The sequence below is a fragment of the Garra rufa genome, chromosome 24, assembly GCF_049309525.1.
Source record: "Garra rufa chromosome 24, GarRuf1.0, whole genome shotgun sequence".
NCBI classification, from domain to species: domain Eukaryota; kingdom Metazoa; phylum Chordata; class Actinopteri; order Cypriniformes; family Cyprinidae; genus Garra; species Garra rufa.
In genome coordinates this window covers 35,485,476-35,511,933 of record NC_133384.1, presented here as the reverse complement: position 1 = coordinate 35,511,933, position 26,458 = coordinate 35,485,476, and the positions used below count along the sequence as shown (strand labels likewise).

Here is a 26,458-nt window from a genome sequence, read left to right as displayed (position 1 = left end):
ATAAAAAAATTTAATAAGAAACACAAATTATATATATAAAACTATATATATATATATATAAAACCTAAAGCTCCAGTCTGTTCAATATTGATAAAACTGTGACTGCTTGGTTTATTTACAAGTTTTATTACCCACGATATACTATCGCCATCCACGGATGTTGACTAGTTTACTTTAGGGTGCTGTGTGAAGGATAAGTGCTCTGCGGGTAGGTTAAAGTTTCAGAGGAGACATCACATGCATTCTGTGCAGTGCATGCATGTATTTTAGACCTGCTAATCTCTGTATCATATATCTTATAAAAGTGTTTGAGTGGAATTAGTCTGTGGAATTTAATCTGTCAATTCTGAAAGGTACTACACAGTTGTGCCAGCTGCATCACACACACACAAAGACACACACTCTCCTTTGTTTTCTCTACTCCATGTTACTTTCTCAATGTCACTTTGTCATTAGAGACATTCACATGCGCACAAATGTGAGCTTTGCCGATTTGTGTCCTCAGGAGGTCAACAAACACCACAATGAAAAAGGCCTAATAACATCTTAGGGAAAAGACATAAATGTTTCTGTGAAGGTTAGGTTTGGAGGATAGACAATTTTGTTAGCTTGGTGCAAAACATGAACAGACAGGCCCTACCATGATAAAAACATAATGTGTAAACTGTCACAGAAGGTCAGATAAATCTGAACAAAAATTCAATTTAAACAGAAATGTGGCAAAAAATAAATAAGCAAAAAAAATAATTAATGCATTAAAATGCATTTAATAATTATATATTTATTATAGAATTTATTCATTTTAATTACTGTTTTAATTTTAGTTTGAAAGTTTTCTTAATACTGCATTTTTGACATTTTTTAAACTGTCTATAAAGTTTTTTAACTAATAATACATTTTTAAAAATAATTTTACATTTCTTTTTAGGACATTGAGTGGAAATGTGGTTCATAAATAATGAAATACTAAAAAAAACTAATTAAAACACTTAGTACAAATTATGATATACGTATATGTATACAATAATTCTATATATATATATATATATATATATATATATATATAAATTCTTTAAAAATTACACCTTTTTATGAATTAAATTCTGAATAAATTGTAAATTTAAAAAATATTGAATTATTTTTTACATTAATTACAAATTATGTATAAATTGTAAATTAAAAATAGAAATAATTCATATTTTATTTAATATATAAATAAGTGATATATAAATATTTTTTAATTATTTAATTATTTCTTTTTAGGACATTGAGTGGAAATGTGGTTCACAAATAAATTCATAAATTAAATACTGTAAATATGTTTTCATTTTAGGGTTTGGCTTGGAAATCTTCACTAGTTAGCATAATAACTTATAAGTATAGGTTATTTATGTTTTTACATTACTTATTTGTATTATATTATATTACATATATTTATGATTTAATATATATTTATTTTGTGGCAAACCATGTTATTTTAGCATCACTGAGATACTATTATAGGTTTTATTTAGTTTCTGATTTAATTTTTTATTTATGTGGTTCATAAATAATAAATTAAATACTGTAAATATGTTTTAATTTTATGGTTAGGTTTGGAAATCTTTACTAATTAGCATAATACGTATAATTTTTTAATGTTTTAGAATTTTTTTATAAATGTGCCTATAGTTTGTCATTTTTATTTCTATCTTAGTAGTAATTTTAGTACATTTAGTTGAAATGTGGTTCATAAAGGTTTTTTTTTAACTGATTTTAAGTAATTTTTTTATGGTTTTAGTTAACTTTAACCTTGCTGTAAAGTCCCTACTTAGATAGGCAGGTAATATGTATGTGTGTGTGTGTGTGTGTGTGTGTGTGTGTGTGTGTGTGTGTGTCATTTGACCCAGTTTGTGGTCCGTTACTCCGCTCCAGTGATGTGTCTGTCTGTGCATTTGTCTTTCTGATGTGCTGCCTTTATTTGGCCAAAGTGTGACATTGGAAACGCCCTCCTTATGGTTTCTAGTGGCCATGTGTCCATCTCTCTGCACTATATGTTGGCTATAAAAGAGCCACTGCATCTTACACAAGACGTGGACCACATCCAGACACATTACATACAGACAAACTCCACCATCAAAATGCCTTCAAGCACAACAATTATGGCACATCAAATCAAGAAGACAGGTAAAGCATTACTTTATAATTAAGAACTAACTAAGAAATAACTCTCAGAAAGTTTTTTCTGTAGTCAAATGTGCAGGATCTACATTTTAAACGTATTATTTTTGTGTTTTTGTGTTAATGTTATATTATTTAGCTGTAAAATTATAGACAGCATACAGTAAAAAGCAAATGCCTACAAAAAAAACAAAAAACAAAGCTCAGTACAGTAACACTAACTGTATTATAGTATGTACAGATAATGAAGAATTCAGTTTTAAAATATTAACTATAAATACATAAAATATTATAAAGCAACTAAATTTCGGTCTAAATATGCAACAATTTTTTATTTCAGTTAGTTGCGAATATTTCTCATTTTATGTAAAACAACTACAAATAAACTAACATTAAAACTAAAACATAATAAAACCTATACAGGCATTAAAAATTTGTTTTGTGGTCCGGGGACACATATACACTTTTGTATGCCTAAAATGCTAAAAAAGCTAAAAGTTTATGTTTCGTCACATTCATTTAGGAATTACATGATTGACGTACACGATACCGCTTTTTTTTAAATAAAAAACGATATATTTGAGAACAAAATCGAGTATTTTGCATCCTCGGGTTTGACTGTCGACCGTTTATCATTTCTATCGTAAAACAGTTGTCAAATATAAAAAGGTTTTGCTACTTTCATCTTACCTGGCTTACTCTCTTTCAACGTTAAACTTGACGCTGACGCGTTGCGCTCTACTTGCGTGAGCGTAAACTACGCCTACTTTGATTTGATTGGCCAGCTCAATAATTTTAACATTGACGGAACATCTGGCAAAAAAAAAAAAAAATAATAATAAATTAAGATGATTTAAACCGTTTTGTCACCCTAACAACATAGCGCTGCAAAAAAATTAAATATAATATAAATATATATTTTTCTGTTTTCTTCCAGGAAGGCAAATCAAAGCCGGAAATACTCCTGCCGGTATGATGTGCTAAACCACAGTTTGCATGATAATTATCAGTATTTACATTACATTTATGCCGAAATCTAAATCTATTTTCATATTTCACTATCTTCAGAAAAGCTCCCAGTTTACGAGCCGAACATCCCAGAGCCGACGTCCCGAGAGGAGCTGCTTAAATGTGAGTTACTCACATAAACAAACAAACAGTAGCCTAGTTTAAAAAGTACTGACCTGTTTCTTTCCTCTTAGACTGGATCAATATTTCATTGGACGAACAAACTGCCAATAAGGTGCTGTGGCTGACAGAGGGCGGGGCTAAAGTGTCCCGCATGACAGATGAGGTGTGTCCTTACCTGGACAGGCCAGAGAGATTTGACCACAGTCCTCAGGTAAAACACACACACACACACACACACACACACACACACACACACACACACACACACACACACACACACATTACGTAGCAGATAGACCTCTGTGAAAGACACTGTGAATTGTTGGTGTTGTTAATATTTATAATAATAATTATAAAAATTCAAAGTGCATAGATTTTTCTGATACTGATACGTGAAAATTCATAATAACAAATTATAATTATTGTTTTTTTTTATTATTATTAGTACTAGTGCTGGGCAATGATTAATTGCGATTAACTGGATCCACAATAAAAGTTGATACAGTATATATTTTAAAAAAAAATATATGTGTATTTACATATATATTTATATTCATATAATTTATATTACATAGAAATACATTTAATATAATTAAATTTATACATGCATGTGTGTGTATTTATATATACATAAAACATATACATAGTACACACATATATTATGTACACATAAACTTTTTTGGATGCGATTAATCAAGATTAATTGTTACCCATCACTAATTAGTACATAATAATAATATGTTCAGCACAAGTTTTGCTTAATTGTTTTACTACTAATATGTAATGAAGAATATTTTTTTCCCATCTGAATGGAGATATTTCAAAATATTTTCATATTTCAGACATCACAATTAATTGAGATAAATTTTTCTCAACATATTTTTTATCTCAACATCTCCAACATCTTGCATAGATTCTGAAAATGATCAATTAATTAAAAATTGTTAGATAATTATAAATTATAATTTTACATTTAATCACTTTTTTTATACAGTGAGCAACAACCATTAGAATGTACTAGTAATGCACATAATAATAATAATAATAATAATAATAATAATAATAATTATTATTATTATTATTATTATTATACCAGTACAGAAAAAAAATTAATTAATGCCATGTAAGTTATTGTTTTTGATTATTATTATTAACAACAATACTCATTTTACAGTGCATTCATTTTGTCACTTTCTGGTAAGTGAGGTGACACAGTGTCAAATATTTAATCAAATAAATAATATGAAAAATATATAAAATTAACAAAACATGAGGCCATATATTTTGTAAGTATTCTCAAATTCTAAATGGGCCACAACTCACAAATACACACCAGATAATTGTGCTACCTTTGTCTCTCTCATGCATTATTTCAATGATAATAATGCACATTCTGTGTGTGTGTGTGTGTGTGTGTGTGTGTGTGTGTACAGGTGCTTTGTAAGGAGTCTATCTGGGCAACTCGCTGTTATTGGGAGGTGTTGTACTCCGGCTGGGTGGTTGTAGGAGCGGCATATGAGGGTGCTGGAAGGAAGGCAAGCGATGGTCCCTGCGGCCTCGGGGAGAACGAGGAATCATGGGGTCTGGGTTGGGCCGGGTCCTGCTATGACGCCTGGCATAAAGGAATCAACAGCAGGGTAACAGACGTGCCTCAGTGCTGCACTATAGGGGTGTATGTGGATCAGCCCGCGGGTCTGCTCTGCTTCTACACTGTGGAGACAGAGGAAGATTCAAAGAAAAAGGAAGTCAAACTTCTTCACAAATTTAAAAATCCCATAAAGGAGACAATTCTGCCAGGTTTCTGGGTGGGAAGACAGTCCTCTTGCTTAATACTCAAGAAAGAGGAATGAGGTAGATGGGGAGACTGAGTAATACTGTGCTTGTATTGTATTTTACACTGTAAAACCTCATATCATCACTTTATATGTAAAATTACTGTTCATCTGTTTTTCATTATATAGCTTGCTATAATGTCTTTTTGTAATCATGCATTTTCAGTTTCACATGTTATTTTGAAAATGCACCAGGCCAAGAATTAACCTACGCTCTTAAAAATAAGTTTTTTATTAGCATCTATTAAACCTTTCCAGTCCACAAAAGGTTCTTTATAGTAAAAAAGTGTATTCAGATTATTAAAATATGTTCTGCACACACGCACAAAAATGTTGTTCTTTTATAAACTATTCACTAAAAGGTTCCAACCTAAAATTGTGTGTTATGGCACTGCAAACTTTTATTTTTAAGAGCTTGTATAGCACATAAGTGACCCATTGTCCTCTTACTGTTCTCCACTGATTTTAATGCACAGCGCCAACTAGCGATTCCGCGATTTCTACCGAAGAGGCAATTGTGCCCACGTAATGCCATTTTGCTTCTGCCCCTCCAGAGGTCTGTGCACGCCACTGCAACACATATGTTTGCCTGCATCAATGATCAGTGTGTTGTTCATACCAAAGTTTCAGCTGCTTTTGATGAAGAGCTGCATTTAGCAGTAAATGTGAACTGAAGCTCTTGGGGTTTGAACATGGTCACTGGAGACGGAGCTGCTCTATTCTGAGACGATCAGAATCACTAAAGCTGCCAATGCAAATCTGATTTTTTCCTCAAACTCAGTTTCACTATTTGATCAGTTAAATGCTCTGAACTGGAACAGTTTCACTTCTGCTCATGAGAAATGAGTTATGAATAGTAAATCAGATAATAAGACAAAAAAAACAGAAAATATCAGAATCAGAATATTAGAAAATTAACATAATATGGTGCAAAACACCAATTTACAATATCAAGCAGAAAAACCAGCTGTTTTGTACATGATGAAACAAGAATAGCCGAATTATGAACCTCACAATTATAGTGTTAGATAAGTTTAATAAGATAAATAGTGTTCGATTAACATATTTACTGTAGCAAGTGGAAAATGTAATTAATGCTTTTTGAATAAAGTATATTCATTATCATGAACATCTACACTGTTGAGTAAGAGATAGTGTTTGCACAGCTACAGTATCAGTTCAGTCACTGTGACTGTGACTCTGACTGACGGAAGTTTTTGTACGACTCTTTATCACTGTGTGAACACACCACCGACGAGTGCATTATGACAATAATAATGTCCAGCATCTTCAGTCTGGACTCCACTGATGGTCAGATTAAAATCTCTTCCAGATGATTTACTGCCGCTGAATCTAGATGGAATTCCAGACTGGCGGCTGTTGGTCCATGAAATCAGGAGTTTAGGAGCTTCTTCAGGTTTCTGTAAGTACCAGCTAAGAGCAGGATTTCCACTACTAGTACAGCAGGAATCTTTGCTAAATTTACAGTTTACAGTGACTGATTGTCCAGTTTGAGCGAGCAGCACAGAAGGAGTTTGAGTCACTGTCACCTGCCCAATAGATTCTGTCAAATGAGAATGTTTAGAAACCACAAACACTTTTACAAACAAAAATCAACAAAAAGTAAACAAAAAGTAAATAATGTATGAAGTCCTTACTGACACAAACCTTGAAATAATAGCATCCAGATCAATATGGTGATGAAAGTCATTTTTGTTGGTTGCAGGTTCAGTTATAGTGAAAATAAGTTGTTGATCATGTTTGATGTTTGACAAAGTTATAAACACATTCAGAGCACTGAAGCATGTGTTGCTCATGTAAAACAGACTCTCCATGCAAACGATTCAGAGTTCACACATAATCCTTTTTTTATTTGAATTGTTACTTTATATTTATTATTTTAATCCTTTATTGATTTAAATCATCACTACACTGGCAAGAGCACTGTCTCTTTTGAATATCAGAATTTGATATTGCTTTTATACAAGTTTAGTAAACAAAAAGTTACTTTTCAGACTCAAATTTTACAGAACTTTGTTTTTGCTCAGCCAGCTGACGTAATTTAAAATTAACAGTGTGAATCATCTGAGCAGAGAGTTGAGTATGTAGGGTCAGAACTCACGGGTGATTTGTCTGATTTCTGTTTACTACAACAACTGGAGCTATACTGTACGAAATTTAAAGTGGAAGTCAAGATTTCTCTAATTAAATTGTGTATAGTCTGCTCGTCACACATGGATTCAGAAGACATTGAATGATTGAAAGCCTTTTTTCATGTTTAGAGTTTGACATCCAGTATCATAAACTATCTTGGTATGTAAAATAAGAGAAGCTTAAACTTTTTGCTTTTTGCCCTATTCGTGTTTCTCAGAGTCATGGGTTTGGAATGACATAAGGTTAAGTAAATTATTAAAATTATTCTATGAACTATCCCTCCTCCCACAGTCAACTTTTTTAATACTGAAATCACCAAATTACAGTGCAGGCACTTTTTATTTACATATTGACCTTTTCAGTTGATGAATCTATATAATTAACTTTTAATAAATATGGCGCTGAGCAGAATGGCTTTTAAACAATGATGTGAATGTCAAAATTTAGATTTGATTCACATTTATGGGTTGGCTTGGAAAGACATAGTCCTGATTGAGTTTTCTAGTTAAAAATGCAGTGGCGGGATGATCAATGCTTTGATAGAAACCTACAACATCCTTATAAATATAGCTATATACTTGAAGGAGATGGACAATAATGCAAAATAATATTTTGGGTTTAATAATGCACAAAAAAACCTACAATTTGTTTTAATTGATATTATTATATTGATATTTGACCAATTTTATTTCTTTGTTGATCTGAAAAATACAGCCTAATTCAATTCTTTGTGGTTCAATAATGTTGAACAATAACACATGATGACTTCCACAGAAGGCGAATCATTCTATAAGAACTGTTTATAGACAATATGTTTACTATAAATTTAATCAACACAAAATACAACGCACAATGGCTCTTCAATCAATAGATCCCAATATAGTGTAATCAATTCTAAATGTTATATAGCGAATACAGGTTATATAGTTTGGAGTTAACTAGTTAGTAAATATCATGGATAAATGAATTAAATAGTTTAATAGTTTGCTGATCACCAGAAGACACTTAAACAGCCTGTTCCATAAAACAAAACTCAGGGGTGTTTTGTCTGTTTACAGATGTTTTTGTTATAGTGGACTGTAATAGAAAACTGTTAAAATCCACTGTGTGTTGAGTGAGTGATAGTGTTTGAGCAGCTGCAGTATAATTTCAGTCACTGTGGCTCTGACTGACGGAGGTTTTTGTACGACTCTTTATCACTGTGTGAACACACTGTTATTGTTGACCCAGTGTTTACTCATACAGTAATAATGTCCAGCATCTTCAGTCTGGACTCCACTGATGGATAAAGTATAATCACTGTGAGATCCACGGCCACTGAATCTAGACGGAGTTCCTGACTGGAGTGTGTTAGCATTATAAATCAGGAGTTTATGAGCTTCTCCAGGTTTCAGTAAGTACCAGGCCACACAGGGTGGGCCACAGTTTGAATTTTTACTGAGTTTACAGCTCAACTCAACATGTTCTCCTGCTGTGGCAGTTTTCACCAAAGGAGTCTGAGTCACTGTGATCTGAGTTGCTCTAAACCCTGAAAACCAAAACATTTATGAGTTCATAAAATATATATTTGCCATATTTTTAAGCAGTGTGATATTTAATTATATATACTTCAATTGATTTTTAAGTATATACTGTTCACCTTGTATTATGAAGCAGTATAAAAGTGTCCAGATGAAGATGATGATGAAGGTCATGTTGATGAAGATTGTTGTGTGTGTCAGTGATGAAGTGTTAAACTCACAGCACTATAAACACTCTCAGAGCACTGACGCATCTGATAAATATGCAAACACACTCCAGTCGCTTATTTATAGACACAAAATACAATTACTAAATTAATCTTTCAATATTTTATCTTCTAATAGCCAAGCTGTTATAAATTATATAAGCTCATTCACTGCTGAATAAATCTTAAAATCTAGCTTTAGTATTTTATCTCGACTCTCTTCTGAGACTTTGAAAATATTTTTGACTGTAGTAGAAACATGACTCTTAATTCCTAAAATTTATGCCTAATTCATTTATTTTCCTGCAGGATTTTGACAGACATGAGGATCATCACACACGTCTCTGTCAATTGCTGAATCAACTGAGTTTGATTGAGTCACGTCACACATGATATAAAACATTCACTTTTATAAATTCAGTTTGTAAATTAGTAATAATGCAGACTGCATGAAGCAGATGAAGTAAATCATTTTATGCTGTGAGTGGATGTGTTTGTTGGAGACTCAGTTGATGTGTGTTTGTGCAGTTAGTGAAGCGTTCAGGAGGTTTTTGTTCAGCTGCTCTATTAGTTTGTATCACTGTGGTGGACTTTCGGCAGCGGCACCAAACTGGATGTTGGCAGTAAGTAAATCATAATTTAATATTATTAATACAACAACTGTACTGATAAACACTTTGTTGCTCTATAGAAAGAATGCACTTTTCCACTAATTTTTTTATTTTTATTTAATTTAGTTTTAGTTTGCATTGAATGTTTGACAGTCAACATTGTACGGATGATTTTCATTGTGGCATCTTTGATTTCATGACTGTAATAGTGAACTATAATAATTTCTGTTATTTTCTTCATTGATAGTTACATTTTAAATGTTTAAAAATGTGCACTAAAATAAAATGTACATTTGGTTGTCATTTTGGCACCACTTAGAATTTACATGCAAATGTAAATTAATACAGTAATTAAACCTACATTTTCAGATTAGTGTGTTGATTTTTTTATGTAAAGCCTGCAGATATTCAAACTGGAAATTATGGATGGTTAAATGTATTTTTGTTAATATTTGTAGAAGTTATTTTTAAAGTTATAATAGACATGCTAGACAAAAGTTATATTTTCCATTTTTTAGAACAAACTTTTGTGACCAGTTTTCTCATGCTGTCATTAAACATTGTAATAAACCCCTGCAGTTTATATGTTTATTCACATCTGATCTTTGATGCTTTTAATCAAAGTGACTAACAATGATAATGAAAAATAATCTTCAAATCAATTCATTTCACCAAACATTCATTGGTTTGCTGATCACAAGCTTTGTAAAAAAAAAAAAAACATTCAGGTGACTTGCATTTAATTGTTGTTAAAATGGGAAAGGAAAACTAATAATGTATTTTTTAAATACATTTTTTAAAACTTGAAAGGAGAGAAATGCTTAGTCTTGATTGAGTTGACTATTGTGTGTTTGTCAGGCATCACTAGTCCTAAAGTGAGCGTCCTGCCGCCCTCCAGTGCAGAGATCTCCTCAAAGAAGACAGCGACACTGGTGTGTGTGGCCAACAAGGGCTTCCCGTCAGACTGGAGCCTGAGCTGGAAGGTGGACGGGAGCAGCAGGTCTCAGGAGAGCAGCGCTGGGCTCCTGGAGAAGGACGGTCTGTACAGCTGGAGCAGCAGCCTGACTCTCTCTGAGCAGGAGTGGATGAAGGGCGTCTCAGTGAGCTGTGAGGCCACACGGAGCGGCCAGACTGAGATCACTGGACACGTGACCAGACATCAGTGTTCAGAGTAGATCTGCTGCTCTTCTCACTCATGTCTCACATGGAGACTAACAGCACATGAGCGACTCCTTCATTCTCCACATCCAGCTTCAGTCGCTCTCATCTGCATCTGCTCTGCTTTTTATACAAGACTATGTGTGTGCTTTATTATTCAGTGGTGATGTTATTAAACTTGACCCAATAAATAAAATACATAACTTTATGTCTTTGTGTTCTTTTTTGTCATTGTTCTTTTTTGTTTCTACATCACTGGAACTGGAAAAATGTGTGGGGTTTTTTGTTTTATTTGACATAAATTTGTCTCAGAATTAGAGCCTATTTGAGTAATACATATCTGTCACAGGACAGATCAGTTAATAAAGCTGATTTGACTTGAAGATTTAAACACATGTAGTTCCTGTGTTTGGTCTGTGTGTGTCAGTAGTGAGTGATAGTGTTTGAGCAGCTGCAGTATCAGTTCAGTCACTGTGACTCTGACTGACGGAGGTTTTTGTACGACTCTTTATCACTGTGTGAACACTGGACCACTGCTGTGGTAACTCTGACAGTAATAATGTCCAGCATCTTCAGTCTGGACTCCACTGATGGTCAGAGTGAAATCACTGTTAGATCCACTGCCACTGAATCTAGATGGAGTTCCTGACTGGAGGCGGTTTGTATAATAAATGAGGAGTTTAGGAGCTTCTCCAGGTTTCTGTAAGTACCAGCTAAGACCGGGTTTTCCATCACCATAACAGCATTCTGGATTACTGCTACTTTTACAGTTTACAGTGACTGATTGTCCAGTTTGAGCGAGCAGCGCTGAGGGAGTTTGAGTCACTGTCACCTGCCCAATAGATTCTGTCAAATGAAAAAGATCAGAAATCCCAAACACTTTTACAACCATATGTCTTCACAACACATAAAAATAACAAGTAAATAATGTATGTAATGTATTTACTGACACAAACCTCCACATAATACTGCTAGTGTCCAGATCAATATGGTGATGAAAGTCATTTTTGCTGGTTGTAGGTTTAGTTATAGTGAAAAACAGTTGCTGATCATGTTTCATGTTTGAGTTATAAACACATGCAGAGCACTGAAGCGTGTGACGCTCATGTAAAACAGAATCTCTATGCAAATGCTTCTGGAAAATGTCAACAATTTGAAGTTGGTTTATTGTGTTGTTTCACTAAGACTTAAGAAAATATTGAATGAGTTCACATGTTAATTTAATCCTTCACTGATATAAAACAACATCAGACATGCAAGAGCTCAGTTTCTTTGGAATATCAGATCAACAGCATGATTGTGAATTTGGTATTGATTTTATACAAAAGTTTAGAAACAAACAGTTACTATTGAGTATTTTACTTTTTAGACACTGACAGCAGTTTGTTTTTGCTCAGCCATCTGAAATAGATAAAAAAGTGCAAATTATTTGAGTAAATGATTAATTACCAGTCAATCATAAAGAAACACCTGATTGAGTTTTCTAGGTAGAAATGCAATGACTGGATCTTTAACGCTGATAGAAGCCTTACAAGATCCACTCAGACTCAAAGCTGTAAGGACTGTCAAAAGTGCATCAACTAATAAATACTACACTGACTTGAAGTATGTGGATAATCATGCAAAATTAATTAACAATTAATATTTTAATATACCAATTAATATTAGTATACCAGTTGTATGTCTTTGTTGATCTTAAAAATAAAGCTCATATTAATTCTTTGTGGTATAATAATGTGCAACAACAACACATAAAAACTTCCACAGAGGTGAATAATTTTTATAAGATCTGTTTATGGCCAATATGTTTACTGTCATTATTGTCACAAAATGATTACAGAGCTTAATGGTTTTTCAGTCGAAAGATCCCAATATGGTTCACTGTGATCAGGTCTAAAGGTTATATAGCAAAGAAAGTAAAGAGTTTTTTGTAGTTGGTAAATATCATGGATAACTTAATTAAATAGTTCAATAGTTTGCTGATCACCGAAAGACACTAAAATAGCCCATGCCATAAAACATAAAACAAAAATCTGGCCCGGTTTGTATGTTTACAGAAGTGTTTGCTGTGGTGAACTGTGATAGAAGAGAGTGATAGTGTTTGAGCAGCTGCAGTATCAGTTCAGTCACTGTGACTCTGACTGACAGAGGTTTTTGAACTGAACACCCAGTTACTGTTGATCCAGTGTACACTCTGACAGTAATAATGTCCAGCATCTTCGGTCTGGACTCCACTGATGGTCAGAGTGAAATCAGTTCCATAATCTGCTCCATTGCCATTGAATCTAGATGGAGTTCCTGACTGCCTTGATCTTATGTCATAAATGAGGAGTTTAGGAGCTTCTCCAGGTTTCTGCAGATACCAGGCGAGACAGTCTCTACAACCCCGTGAACGATCTCCAATTCCTCTGCTAGTCTTACAGTTTATAGTAACTGTTTCTTCTGGTTGAACAGCTGATACTGAGGGAGTCTGAGTCACAGAAATCTGTCCTGTAGTCTCTTTCAAAAGATAATTATAGCAACATTTAATAAAGTATCAAGTATAAAATCAGTTTTACCATCAAACACATGCATATAAATCACATTAAGTTATTAATAGAGTAAATGAACCTTGAACAGAAAGAATGAGTGTCCAGATACAGACGCCAATGATGATCATCATGTTTTTGCTGGTTGTTCTTTCAGTTAAAATAGAGGAAAGCTATCAGTGATGAAAGAAGTGTTAAACTCACAGCACTATAAACACTCTCAGAGCACTGAAGCATCTGATCAATATGCAAACACACTCCAGATCATTTACCTGAAGACAGATGCACTATTTTGCCATTTTGTTTGTGCAGCAGCTTTTCTTGTAAGCACTAGAAGATGCTTATGACTAGTTGCATTATTTTGAGTTCAGCTGAAACTGTTTCATTAGTTAGACTCTGGAAAATGGTTTTGTTTTAATTGTAAAAGTTGAGAACAGCTGCATTTAGCAGTAAATGTGAACTGAAGCTCTTGGGGTTTGAACATGGTCACTGGAGACGGAGCTGCTCTATTCTGAGACGATCAGAATCACTAAAGCTGCCAATGCAAATCTGATTTACACCTCAAACTCACAGTTTCACTGTTTGATTGGTTCAACGCTCTGAACTGGAACAGTTTCACTTCTGCTAATGGAGTGATGAGACAGTTATGAAGTTTGAGTGGTAGTTTATCATGATTGTAGTAGAATCTAAAAAACACATAAACTACATCACTGGAACTGAGAAAAATGTTGTTTGATTTCACATAAATTTGTCTCAGAATCAGAGCTTGAATGATACCCATCTGTCACAGGCAGGGTGCGTCGGACAGAGGGTAATAGTAGAACAGAGTAACAGCCCCCCTACTGAGTGTGATTTTGAGGGGCCCCAGAATTCCTAGCAACGCTCCTGGTCACAGGACAGATCACATTCTAATAGAGCTGATTTCAGTCATAACATAAGTATTGAGCTCATGTGTAGTTCCTGTGTTTGGTCTGTGTGTGTCAGTAGTGAGTGATAGTGTTTGAACAACTGCAGTATCAGTTCAGTCACTGTGACTCTGACTGACAGAGGTTGTTGTACGACTCTTTATCACTGTGTGAACACTGGACCACTGTGTGCACTCTGACAGTAATAATGTCCAGCATCTTCAGTCTGGACTCCACTGATGGTCAGAGTGAAATCACTGTTAGATCCACTGCCACTGAATCTAGATGGAGTTCCTGGCTGGCGGCTGCTTGTTAAATAAATCAGGAGTTTAGGAGTTTCTCCAGGTTTCTGTAAGTACCAGGACACACAGGGGTTTGGGCTGCAGCCTGGAGCAGAACTGAATTTACAGCTAATCTCAACATGTTCTCCTGGTGTGGCAGTTTTCACTGAAGGAGTCTGAGTGACTGTGATTTGAGCTTTACACCCTGAAAACAACAACAACAACAACATATATTAGTCCATTAATATATCTATTTCTGACATTTTATAAAATAATTTAATTAATGTTTATCTCAAATGTACACTATTCACCTTGTAGTATGAAGCAGTATAAAAGTGTCCAGATGAAGATGATGAAGGTCATGTTGATGAAGATTGTTGTGTGTGTCAGTGATGAAGTGTTAAACTCACAGCACTATAAACACTCTCAGAGCACTGAAGCATCTGATCAATATGCAAACACACTCCAGATCATTTACCTGAAGACAGTCGCTCATTAACAGTAACAAAATACAATTACTGAAGTGTTTTCATAATATTAGATCATTCAATTCTGAATGCATCTCCAAGACCAACTTTAGTATATTAACCTGAATCTCTCCTGAGAATATTTTTGATTGTAGTTGAATAGAAACATGACTGTTGATTCCTTAATTTTTTATGTCAAATCCATGGATGCTCCTGCAGGTTTTTAACAGACATGAGGAGTCTCTGTCAGTCACTGAATCAACTGAGTTTGTGAGTCACGTCACATATGATATAAAACGTTATTTTTCCCATAAATTAAGTTTCATGCTTTAGTAATAATGCAGACTGCATAAAGCACATGAATTAAATCAAAGTAATTTGTGCTGTGGGTCGATGTGTTGGAGACTCAGTTGATGTGTGTTTGTGTAGTTAGTGAAGCGTTCAGGAGGTTTTTGTTCAGCTGCTCTATTAGTTTGTATCACTGTGGTGGACTTTCGGCAGCGGCACCAAACTGGATGTTGGCAGTAAGTAAATCATCATTTAATATTATTAATACAACAACAGACTGTTAAACACTTTGTTGCTCTATAGAAAGGATGCATTTTTATTTTTAATTCACACTTAATGTTTGGCAGTCAACATTGTAAATATGGTTTTCATTGCCATGGGATCTTATTTTTATTAGTGAACTATAATCATTTCTGTTATTTCTTAATAACTTGATTTTATATTTTTTTCCTCATTGATAATTGAATTATAAATGGTTAAAAATGTGCACTGAAATTAAATTTACATTAAGTTGTCATTTTAGCACCGCAGATTTTATTTGAAAATTTAAGACAGTAATTAAACTTAAATTCTCAGATTAGTGTGTTAATTTTTTAAGTAAATCATGTAGATATTATCAAACTGGAAATTATGGATGCTTAATTGTATTTTTGTTAATATTTGTAGATTGTTATGTTATATTTGTAATTAATTATAATAGCTATGCCAGATATTTTTTCCGAACAAACTTTTGTACCCAATTTTCTCATGCTGTCATCAAACATTGTAATTAACTCCTGCAGTTATGTTGGTTGCTGATTTTTGATGCTTTTATTAAAAATGAGTTAAATTGAAGTTAATAACAAAAATGACTCTTCAAATCACTATATTTTACCAGACTTTCGTTGGTTTGCTGATCACATGCTTTGTAAAAATTTATTCATTTGACATGCAGTTTAATGTTGTTAAATTGGCCAAGAAAAGCTATCATTGTATTAATTTGTCATACATTTTTAAAAACTTGAAAGGAAAATGCAAAGAAATGCTTTCTTTTGACTGAGTTGACTATTGTGTGTTTTTCAGGCGTCACTCGTCCTAAAGTGAGCGTCCTGCCGCCCTCCAGTGCAGAGATCTCCTCAAAGAAGACAGCGACACTGGTGTGTGTGGCCAACAAGGGCTTCCCGTCAGACTGGAGTCTGAGCTGGAAGGTGGACGGGAGCAGCAGGTCTCAGGAGAGCAGCGCTGGGCTCCTGGAGAAGGACGGTCTGTACAGCTGGAGCAGCAGCCTGACTCTCTCTGAGCAGGAGTGGATGAAGGGCGTCTCAGTGAGCTGTGAGGCCACACGGAGCGGCCAGACTGAGATCACTGGACACGTGACCAGACATCAGTGTTCAGAGTAGATCTGCTGCTCTTCTCACTCATGTCTCACATGGAGACTAACAGCACATGAGCGACTCCTTCATTCTCCACATCCAGCTTCTTGCTTTGCTTTGTGTGTTTCATACAAGACTATATGTGCGCTTTATCATTCAGTGGTGATTCTATTAAAATGTACTCAATAAATGAAATACAGTTGTAACTTTATGTCTTTGTGTTCTTTTTTGCCATTTTTGTTTTGGTTGTCTCTTTTGATCAGGGCTTTAGTTCACATTAAAAAATTTGAAACTTCACTCAATGGACCATGAAAACACCTGCAGTTACATGATGACACATTGTGAACCTCACAAATATAGTTATAGATGAATTTAAAAAGATAAAGTGTGTTAGATTAACAGTATTTAATGTGGTGTATATTTAATTTAATATCTATGAAAATTCAAAACTCAGAAACAGTATCATTGTTTGACCGTTTAAACGCTTTGAACTGGATCAGTTTCACTTCTGCTCATGGAGCGATGAGACAGTTATTGAGTTTGAGAGGTAGTTTTATAAGACTTATACAAATAATGAATTAACTGTACAAGGATGGAGACTTTTGACTGGAAGATGACGAGCAAACTATTCAAGCAGCAAAATCGTTATGTCCTGCTGATGCTTTTTGGATTATGAATGTATAATTAGAAAGAAACTATGCATTATAAAAATACATAGGCCTAATTAAAAATATCACATATTAAAAAATTATTTGAGAATAGAAGTGATAAACCATAAATGATCCGGAAAAAAAATATCAGCATATTAAAATAATTTTAAAAAACTTCAAAAAATAATGATGGACCGCAACAAAATTGACATTAAGATCATATTTGTGTTTCTTCACTGTTGAGTGAGTGTTTGAGCAGCTGCAGTATCAGTTCAGTCACTGTGACTCTGACTGACAGAGGTTTTTGTACGACTCTTTATCACTGTGTGAACACATAGTTACCACTGATAGAGTGTCGACTCTTACAGTAATAATATCCAGCATCTTCAGTCTGGACTCCACTGATGGTCAGAGTGAAATCAGTCCCACCTTGTGCTCCATTCCCACTAAATCGACGTAAGCTGCTATCATAGCGATCATTTACACCATAAATGATGAGTTTAGGAGTTTCTCCAGGTTTCTGCTGATACCAAGCTAAACCCCAGCTATCTATTCCAGGATCAGTTTTACACTCTATAGTGGCCGTTTGTCCTTTAGAAACAGTCAGAAGTTCAGGCTGAGTCACAGTGATTCCTCTGGATGCTGCTGACAACAACATTATATGTGTTTAATCAAATTAAATGAACATTAAAAAGTCAAAAATGAGCATCTTTCACTTCTGTTACCTGGAATAAAAGCTGTCAGAATCCAGATGAAGCTGCTGAAGAGATTCATTGTGTTTGTTGGTTTTGTACCGTGGTAAACAGCAGTGTGTTATAAAGTGTTTGAGTCTGAACGTTATAAACACTCGGAGCGCTGAAGCATGTGTCGATGCAAAGTGACTCTCTGTGGAAAAACCCTTCATCAGTCAATTGACTAACAGCATTTATTTCTTCATAAGTCTCTCAAATGCACAAAATCTCAGTGAGGATCTGACAATCACTGGATTGCAGCTGTTTTTATGATGTTACGTTTGTTTAACAGTCATTGTGAACTTTTTATAAGCTGTCAGACTGTTGACTAGAAGTTAAAGTCTGAACATTCAGTAAATGTGCAATTGTCGACTGCATGACCTGTTTGTTTAAATGTGTTTGGTAGAATTTATCAATCAGAAATGAATATGATCACATAGAGATGAAAACTGATTTGTTTTATGGCCTTAATTGTGTTTTGTGCTGAAATGCTGTGTTTTCAAGTCATTGCATTTTTATTCTGCATGAGTCTCTGGTGTATAAAGATGATGTTTTGGTGATGTACTTTAAGTGCACTTAAAAGAAAGAGTAGAGGTTTTTGTTTAGCTGTTGTATTGGTTTGTTTCACTGCCATTCATTTTGAATGTATGTAAATCAGGTAATCATTTTAATGCAATATACATTTATAGTGCTCATACTGACACTAAAAGTGTTATTATTGTTTTCATGTTTATATAATTAAACCATCTGACTTGACTCAGTTTTATGCATTCTGACTGAAAGTATTTTTTTTCTGCTAACGAAATGTTAGCTTATGTTTTTGGTTTAGATTTTTGTTTTCTTTCTCCTTTCACCTTAAAGGGATGGTTCGGATTTGACTTCATTGCTATGCACTCCGAAGCCCATGTAAATACCCCATCCGAAAGCTTTTTTACCTTAGTCAAACATTGAGGGAGATATCAGAGTATTTCGAATGGCTTGCTACAGCCGTAAATGGAACATCTGATGTATCTCGTGAAAATGCACCACTTAACGTGCACGTAATCTTACCAAACTTCTACAGTAGTGTAAATAGGTTATGCACTCACAAAACACTGCATTGGAAAATTTGTAAGTCCACCATGAGTGTTTTGAAAACAACTTTTACCCGATCCCTACTAGTCTCAAAAACTACAAATGGCGATACGTCTACGTCACTTCCCTGGTTTGGGAAAAGCACGTAAAAGTCCACCTACAAGTTGACATATACACAGATGTAGTGGGAGGACTTTTACGTGCTTTTTTTTTTTTTTACGTGTGTCAGTAGTGAGTGAAAGTGTTTGAGCAGCTGCATTATCAGTTCAGTCACTGTGACTCTGACTGATGGAGGTTTTTGTACGACTCTTTATCACTGTGTGAACACACCACCACTGTGGCGACTCTGACAGTAATAATGTCCAACATCTTCAGTCTGGACTCCACTGATGGTCAGAGTGAAATCACTGTTAGATCCACTGCCACTGAATCTAGATGGTGTTCCTGACTGGCGGCGGTTAGCCCAATAAATCAGGAGTTTAGGAGCTTCTCCAGGTTTCTGTAAGTACCAGGCTAAAAAATCATCAGCACCATCATTGTACACGTCTCTGCTAGTTTTACAGGTAATTTTAACTGTTTCTCCTGGTTGAGCTGTCATTGAGGGACTCTGAGTGATGCTGATCTGTCCTCTACATTCTGAAACACACAAGAAGAATTAAAAAATGTAGTATTATACTTGAAGAAATGAATTGATATCAAACTTGTGCTCCACAAACCTTGAGCAAACGCTGTGAGAGTCCAGATGAAGATGATGATGAAGGTCATGTTGATGAAGATTGTTGTGTGTGTCAGTGATGAAGTGTTAAACTCACAGCACTATAAACACTCTCAGAGCACTGAAGCATCTGATCAATATGCAAACACACTCCAGATCATTTACCTGAACACAATTGCTTATTTATAGAATTACTAAAAATACAATTACTAAAATGTGAAAAAGTAATCTGTTTTATAACATATCTTCTAATAGCCAGTGTGTTATAAATGATATCAGATCACTTCTGAATGCATCTACAAGACCAACATTAGTACTAAGATACATGTACAAATAATAGATGGAGCCCAGCTAAAATACTGTTTTATTGAGCATTATCACTAGATGAAGACTCTTCACTGGTATATATGTGACTGGACTCAAACACAACTGAATCAGCTAACATAAACTACTTTAGATCATTTGTTGCACAAAGTAACTTAAAAGCAAACATACAGGCTGCTTGAAATGTAACAGTGTAAATATAACAAATGTACATTTCACTCTTATTTCCAGGTTTTCCATGACCATGATAACTTAGTAAACTAATCCACATACTACAATATTATCTGATGTATTTAGTTTCATTAAAGTCTCATATGCAAATAAAGAAAAAAAAAATCAGATATATAACCTAAGACCCTTAAATGTCAACTGCTCACCAAAATAATCAATGTTAGTCAAATGATTTTTTTTATCTTATAAAAAATAACAGTAAGGCTTTCACACAATGAAAGTGCTTTATTTCAGTATTAGAGGCCGCACAATGACTTATTAACAGCTTTATTAATGTTTTTCTGTTGTTAACTACAACTATATTGTTATTTTGAGAGAGATGTCGTCTGCTCCTGTGAGAGTCAGATCCATTGGCAGGATTCGTAATCAATACACAGAGGAATGTTGAGTGAGTGATAGTGTTTGAGCAGCTGCAGTATCAGTTCAGTCTCTGTGATTCTGACTGACGGAGGTTTTTGTACGACTCTTTATCACTGTGTGAACACACCACCACTGTGGTAACTCTGACAGTAATAATGTCCAGCATCTTCAGTCTGGACTCCACTGATGGTCAGAGTGAAATCACTGTTAGATCCACTGCCACTGAATCTAGATGGAGTTCCTGACTGGAGGTACTCTGTAGCATAAATCAGGAGTTTAGGAGCTTCTCCAGGTTTCTGTAAGTACCAGGACACACATGGGTTTGGGCTGCAGGGTGTAGCAGTACTGAGTTTACAGCTCATCTCAACATTTTCTCCTGGTGTGGCAGTTTTCACTGGAGTCTGAGTGACTGTGATCTGAGCTTTACACCCTGAAAAACAAACATTTATGAGTCCATAAAAATTTGTTATTTTACATATTATAAAAGATTCATATTAATATAGTTACACAATTCACCTTGTAGTATGAAGCAGTATAAAAGTGTCCAGATGAAGATGATGATGAAGGTCATTTTGATATAGATTGTTTTGTGTGTCAGTGATGAAGTGTTAAACTCACAGCATTATAAACACTCTCATCATCTGATGAATATGCAAACAGACTCATTTACCTGAAGACAGTAGAGATAGTTGTGCCATTTAATCATTATTATTATTTTATATAATATATTTATCCATGGTAGTGTATAATACATAAAATGTCATCCAGCTGGAAACAACCATTTAATTATTGCCTAAAGTTTTCTTAATAAAGCAGTTAATTAGAATTAGAAGAGTGTAAAATCACATGTATACTAAAGATGTGATGAATACATTTTGGGAGTGATTACAAAACAAAAGATTTCAGCCTTTTTGCAATAACAGGTATTGTATTATTTTTCTAGATGCACATTTTGTGCTGTTTTTATAATAATCCATGGCTGATGTTGAGTCTCATATCAGTGTGTGTGAATGTCATTCTCTCTTTCTTGGCTGGAGTTTGAGTTCATTTGAGTGTGACGGAGGTTTTTGTACGACGCTTTCACTAGAATGAAGCACTGTGGTACACTTTTGGTGGAGGAACTAAACTGACGATTGGTAAGTCTCTTCAATTCTATCATGAAAATGTAGCAAAAATAATTAAAAATATATAAAATGTTAAATAAAATGTTTTAATTTATTAAAAAGGGTCTGCTATTTAAAAAATACATATATTCATTTATATTTCATAGCATTCATATTTTACCATTTTAAAGCATATTTCATAGTGATTTTAAATATCTTAAAATTTTACATGAGCAGTTTCAGATATTATGTTTTTGCTACCATTTCATTGCTTGAAATATATTAATTGCAGTATTTTCTGACATAATCAATTATTTCTTAAAATACATGATTTTTAAACAATTTTTGGTAAATTAGGAGTTGTACAAAAGTTTAAGGATACGGACAAAATAATTCTAATGTAGGTGTCATCATCAGACAATAAGAGAAAGATTTGAAGAACTCATAATTTGACTTTATATTTATTGATATTTATAATTGTGAGTCTCAAAATAGAATAATGAAATGATTGTTTAAATTTTTTTAAATATTAAATCATCAGTTTGCATGTGTACAGTGTTTTTAAAATCAGCTTGAGATTAAACTGTTCCTTATTCAGATAAAATCAAATTATTATATGGTTTGCCGTATATCATGTCTGCTTTAGAGAACTGATTTATATTTTGAAGTACATGATACATTCAGTAGCACTGAAAATTAGTTTATCTGAGAATATTTTTATACTTAATTCAGGATATTTGTGACATGTGAATAAAAGCAGTGATATGGAGTTATGGTAAAATGACAAACTGTATGTGATTTTCAATTTAAGATTATAGCTGCAGATGTGAATAATTGAGTTTTGTGTGTTTGTGTGTTTCAGCTGGTCCTGCAGTGAAGCCCTCCGTGTCTCTGCTGCCTCCCTCTTCTCTGCAGATCTCTGGAGACTCAGCCGCACTGCTCTGTCTGCTCAGCTCTTACTCTCCACAGGGGGCGCAGGTGAGCTGGATGCTGGACGGGTCAAAGGTCACAGAGGGGGTTCAAACCAGCGCAGAGAGCGAGCAGGACGGACGATATAGCCTCAGCAGCGTCCTGAGCGTCAAAAAAGCACTCTGGGAACGCACAGAACACTTCATCTGTAGAGTAACACATGCTGGAGATGATCAAGAGGCCTCGTTCCTCAAGAGCTCCGAGTGCTGATGTTTCTCCAGTGAAGAGCAGCAGGATTCACAGCAGTCACGTGATTTACAGCTCAATACTGAAGCAGTCTTTCAATGTGCTGCCATTGATGTTCATTCAATAAAGCTTCTTAACGCCTTCCATTTGTGTTCGACTGCATCATTGATCAGTGTGTCGTTCCTTCACTAAAGTTTGAGCTGCTGTTGATGGATTGTAATATTTGAGAACAGCTGTATTTAGCAGTAAATGTGAACTGAAGCTCTTGGGGTTTGAACATGGTCACTGGAGACAGAGCTGCTCTATTCTGAGACGATCAGAATCACTAAAGCTGCCAATGCAAATCTGATTTACACCTCAAACTCACAGTTTCACTGTTTGATCGGTTCAACTCTCTGAAGTGGAGCAGTTTCACTTCTGCTCATGGAGTGATGAGGCACTTCTAAAGTTTGAGCGGTAGTTTCATAAGGCAAGTTTATCATGATTGTAGCAGAATCTACAAAAACAAAACAAAAACTACATCACTGGAACTGAGAAAAAAATGTGTGTTTTTTGTTTGATTTGACATAAATTTGTCTCAGAATCAGTGCCTGATTGATACCATCTGTCATTTGACAGATCACAGTCTAACAAAGCTGATTTCCGTCATAACTTTTGAGCACATGTGTAGTTCCTATGTTTGGTCTCTATGTGTCAGTAGTGAGTGATAGTGTTTGAGCAGCTGCAGTATCAGTTCAGTCACTGTGACTCTGACTGACGGAGGTTTTTGCACGACTCTTTATCACTGTGTGAACACCCTACTGTTGATATAGTGGTAACTCTGACAGTAATAACAGTAATAAACCCTCACAATTACCATCAGAATCTGTTCTACAATGAAAACTCTGACAGTAATAATGTCCAGCATCTTCAGTCTGGACTCCACTGATGGTCAAAGTGAAATCAGTCCCAGATCCACTGCCACTGAATCTAGATGGAGTTCCTGACTGGCGGGTGTTTACATAACGAATCAGGAGTTTAGGAGCTTCTCCAGGTTTCTGTAAGTACCAGAACACACATGCTGGGCTGCAGGCTGTAGCAGAACTGCTGAGTTTACAGCTCATCCCAACATTTTCTCCTGGTGTGGCAGTTTTCACTGGAGTCTGAGTGACTGTGATCTGAGCTTTACACTCTGAAAAGCAAACATTTATAAGTCAATAAAAATAAATTATTTGACATATTGTAAAATTATTTAATTTTTATTTCAAATATATACTATTCACCTTGTAATATGAAGCAGTATAAAAGTGTCCAGATGAAGATGATGAAGGTCATGTTGATGAAGATTGTTGTGTGTGTCAGTGATGAAGTGTTAAACTCACAGCACTATAAACACTCTCAGAGCACTGAAGCATCTGATCAATATGCAAACACACTCCAGATCATTTACCTGAAGAGTCACTCATTAACAGACACAAAATACAATTGAAACACTGAAATGAGACTATTTTTCCTACTATTACATCATCTAATAGCCAAGTTGTTATAAATTATATCTGATCATTCACTACTGAATACATCTACAAGACCAAAGAATTTATGTCAAATCCACGATGTTCCTGCAGTTTTTTCACATAGAGACTAATAGCACATGAGCGACTCCTTCATTCTCCACATCCAGCTTCAGTCGCTGGCATCTGCATCTGCTCTGCCTTGTGTGATTTATCATTCAGTGGCGATTCTATTAAAATGTACTGTTGTTGTTGTTTTTTTGTTGTTGTTGTTTTATTTCAGGTGGTTCTTTGGATCAGGACTTTAGCTCACATTCAAAAAAAAATGTACAAACTTTTCTCAATGGACCATAAAAAAACACCTGCAGATACATGATGAAACATATAGTTTTAGATAAATGTAATTAGATTAAGTGTGTTAGATTAACATTTATTGTAGCAAACAACTGAAAACATGTTTTATATTTCATTTAATATCCATGAAAAGTTAAAACTCTGAAACAGTATCATTGTTCGATTGGTTCAACAGTGAACTGGATCAGTTTCACTTCTGCTCATGGAGTGATGAGACAGTTATTGAGTTTGAGAGGTAGTTTTATAAGACTTATATAAGGAATTAATTGTACAAGGATGGAGACTTTTAACTGGAAGGTGATGAACAAACTATTCAAGCAGTAAAATCTTTATATCTTGCTGATGCTTTTTGGAATAAGAATGTATAATTAGAAAGAAACTATGCATTATAAAAATACATAATTAAAAAGATCACGTATTAAAAAATGATTTGAGAGTAGAAGTGATAAACCATAAATGATCTTGAAAACAAATCTGCATATTAAAATAATTGTAATAGTCTTCAAAAAATGACGATGGACCTCAACAAAATTGATATTGAGATCACATTTATGTTTCTGTACTGTTGAGTGATAGTGTTTGAGCAGCTGCAGTATCAGTTCAGTCACTGTGACTCTGACTGACGGATGTTTTTGTACGACTCTTTATCACTGTGTGAACACATAGTTACCACTGATAGAGTGTCGACTCTGACAGTAATGGTCAGAGTGAAATCAGTCCCACCTTGTGCTCCATTTCCACTGAATCGACTGAAACTGTTACCATAGCGATCATCTACCCTATAAATGATGAGTTTAGGAGTTTGTCCAGGTTTCTGATGATACCAAGCTAAACCCCAGCTATGTATTCCAGCATCAGTTTTACACTCTATAGTGGTGTCTCGTCCTTCAGAAATAGTCAGAGCTTCAGGCTGAGTCACAGTGATTCCTCTGGATGCTGCTGACAACAACATTATATGTGTTTAATCAAATGAAATGAACATTAAAGAATCAAAAATGAGCATCTTTCACTTCTGTTACCTGGAATAAAAGCTGTCAGAATCCAGATGAAGCTGCTGAAGAGATTCATTGTGTTTGTTGGTTTTGTACCGTAGTAAACAGCAGTGTGTTATAAAGCGTTTGAGTCTGAACACTATAAACACTCGGAGCGCTGAAGCATGTGCCGATGCAAAGTGACTCTTTGTGAAAAAAACATCCATCAGTCAATTGACTAACTGTTTATTTCTTTATATGGTTCTCAAATGCACAAAATCTCAGTGAGGATCTGACAATCACTAGATGTTACGTTGGTTTAACAGTCATTGTGACCTTTTATAAGCTGTCAGACTGTTGACTAGAAGTTAAAGTCTGAACATTCAGTAAATGTGCAGTGGTTTGACACACTGCTCTTGTCGACTGCATGACCTGTTTGTTTGAATGTGTTTGGTAAAATGTATCAATCAGAAATTAATATGATCTGATTAATATGATAAAACTGATTTGTTTTATGGCCTAAATTGTGTTTTGTGCTAAAATTACGTGTTTTCATGTCATTGCATTTTTACTCTGCACGAGTCTTAGCCGTGAAAAGATGTTTGGGTGATGTATTTTAAGTAGGGCTGTCAAATGATTAATCACGATTAACCACATCCGAAAGAAAAGTTTATGTTTACATACTAAATGTGTGTATACTGTGTATA

General features: G+C 34.7%; 1 protein-coding gene and 6 gene segments (V, D, J or C); 4 read left to right on the top strand and 3 right to left on the bottom strand.

The window, feature by feature from the left end:
* Positions 1-2,087: 2,087 nt before the first annotated feature.
* LOC141300053 (tripartite motif-containing protein 16-like protein) lies at positions 2,088-5,434 on the top strand. Its single transcript, XM_073830353.1, has 5 exons — positions 2,088-2,166; positions 3,098-3,130; positions 3,229-3,291; positions 3,363-3,502; positions 4,725-5,434. The coding sequence occupies exons 1-5, from the start codon at positions 2,121-2,123 to the stop codon at positions 5,139-5,141; spliced, it is 699 nt and encodes a 232-aa protein (XP_073686454.1). The 5' UTR covers positions 2,088-2,120; the 3' UTR covers positions 5,142-5,434.
* A 966-nt stretch (positions 5,435-6,400) lies between these two features.
* LOC141300324 (Ig lambda chain C region-like) lies at positions 6,401-10,896 on the top strand. The segment is given in 2 exon segments: positions 6,401-6,434; positions 10,473-10,896. Coding segments are annotated over 2 exon segments (351 nt in total).
* A 4,264-nt stretch (positions 10,897-15,160) lies between these two features.
* On the top strand, positions 15,161-16,764 carry LOC141300323 (Ig lambda chain C region-like). The segment is given in 3 exon segments: positions 15,161-15,223; positions 15,426-15,477; positions 16,304-16,764. Coding segments are annotated over 3 exon segments (432 nt in total).
* A 798-nt stretch (positions 16,765-17,562) lies between these two features.
* Positions 17,563-18,017, bottom strand: LOC141300322 (Ig kappa chain V-III region VH-like). The segment is given in 2 exon segments: positions 17,563-17,885; positions 17,969-18,017. Coding segments are annotated over 2 exon segments (372 nt in total).
* Positions 18,018-19,361: 1,344 nt separating this feature from the next.
* On the bottom strand, positions 19,362-19,813 carry LOC141300321 (immunoglobulin kappa variable 4-1-like). The segment is given in 2 exon segments: positions 19,362-19,684; positions 19,765-19,813. Coding segments are annotated over 2 exon segments (372 nt in total).
* Positions 19,814-20,788: 975 nt separating this feature from the next.
* Positions 20,789-21,249, bottom strand: LOC141300319 (immunoglobulin kappa variable 1-8-like). The segment is given in 2 exon segments: positions 20,789-21,108; positions 21,195-21,249. Coding segments are annotated over 2 exon segments (375 nt in total).
* Positions 21,250-21,766: 517 nt separating this feature from the next.
* Positions 21,767-22,960, top strand: LOC141300318 (Ig lambda-3 chain C region-like). The segment is given in 2 exon segments: positions 21,767-21,779; positions 22,644-22,960. Coding segments are annotated over 2 exon segments (330 nt in total).
* The last annotated feature ends 3,498 nt before the right edge of the window (positions 22,961-26,458 follow it).

Bases quoted from the DNA above. Each gene is read 5' to 3' on its own strand.
- LOC141300053 (XM_073830353.1), top strand. From the start codon at position 2,121: ATGCCTTCAAGCACAACAATTATGGCACATCAAATCAAGAAGACAG. The intron at 3,131-3,228 runs GTATGATGTGCT...CACTATCTTCAG, and splicing joins AGCCGGAAATACTCCTGCCG to AAAAGCTCCCAGTTTACGAG. The intron at 3,503-4,724 runs GTAAAACACACA...GTGTGTGTACAG, and splicing joins GATTTGACCACAGTCCTCAG to GTGCTTTGTAAGGAGTCTAT.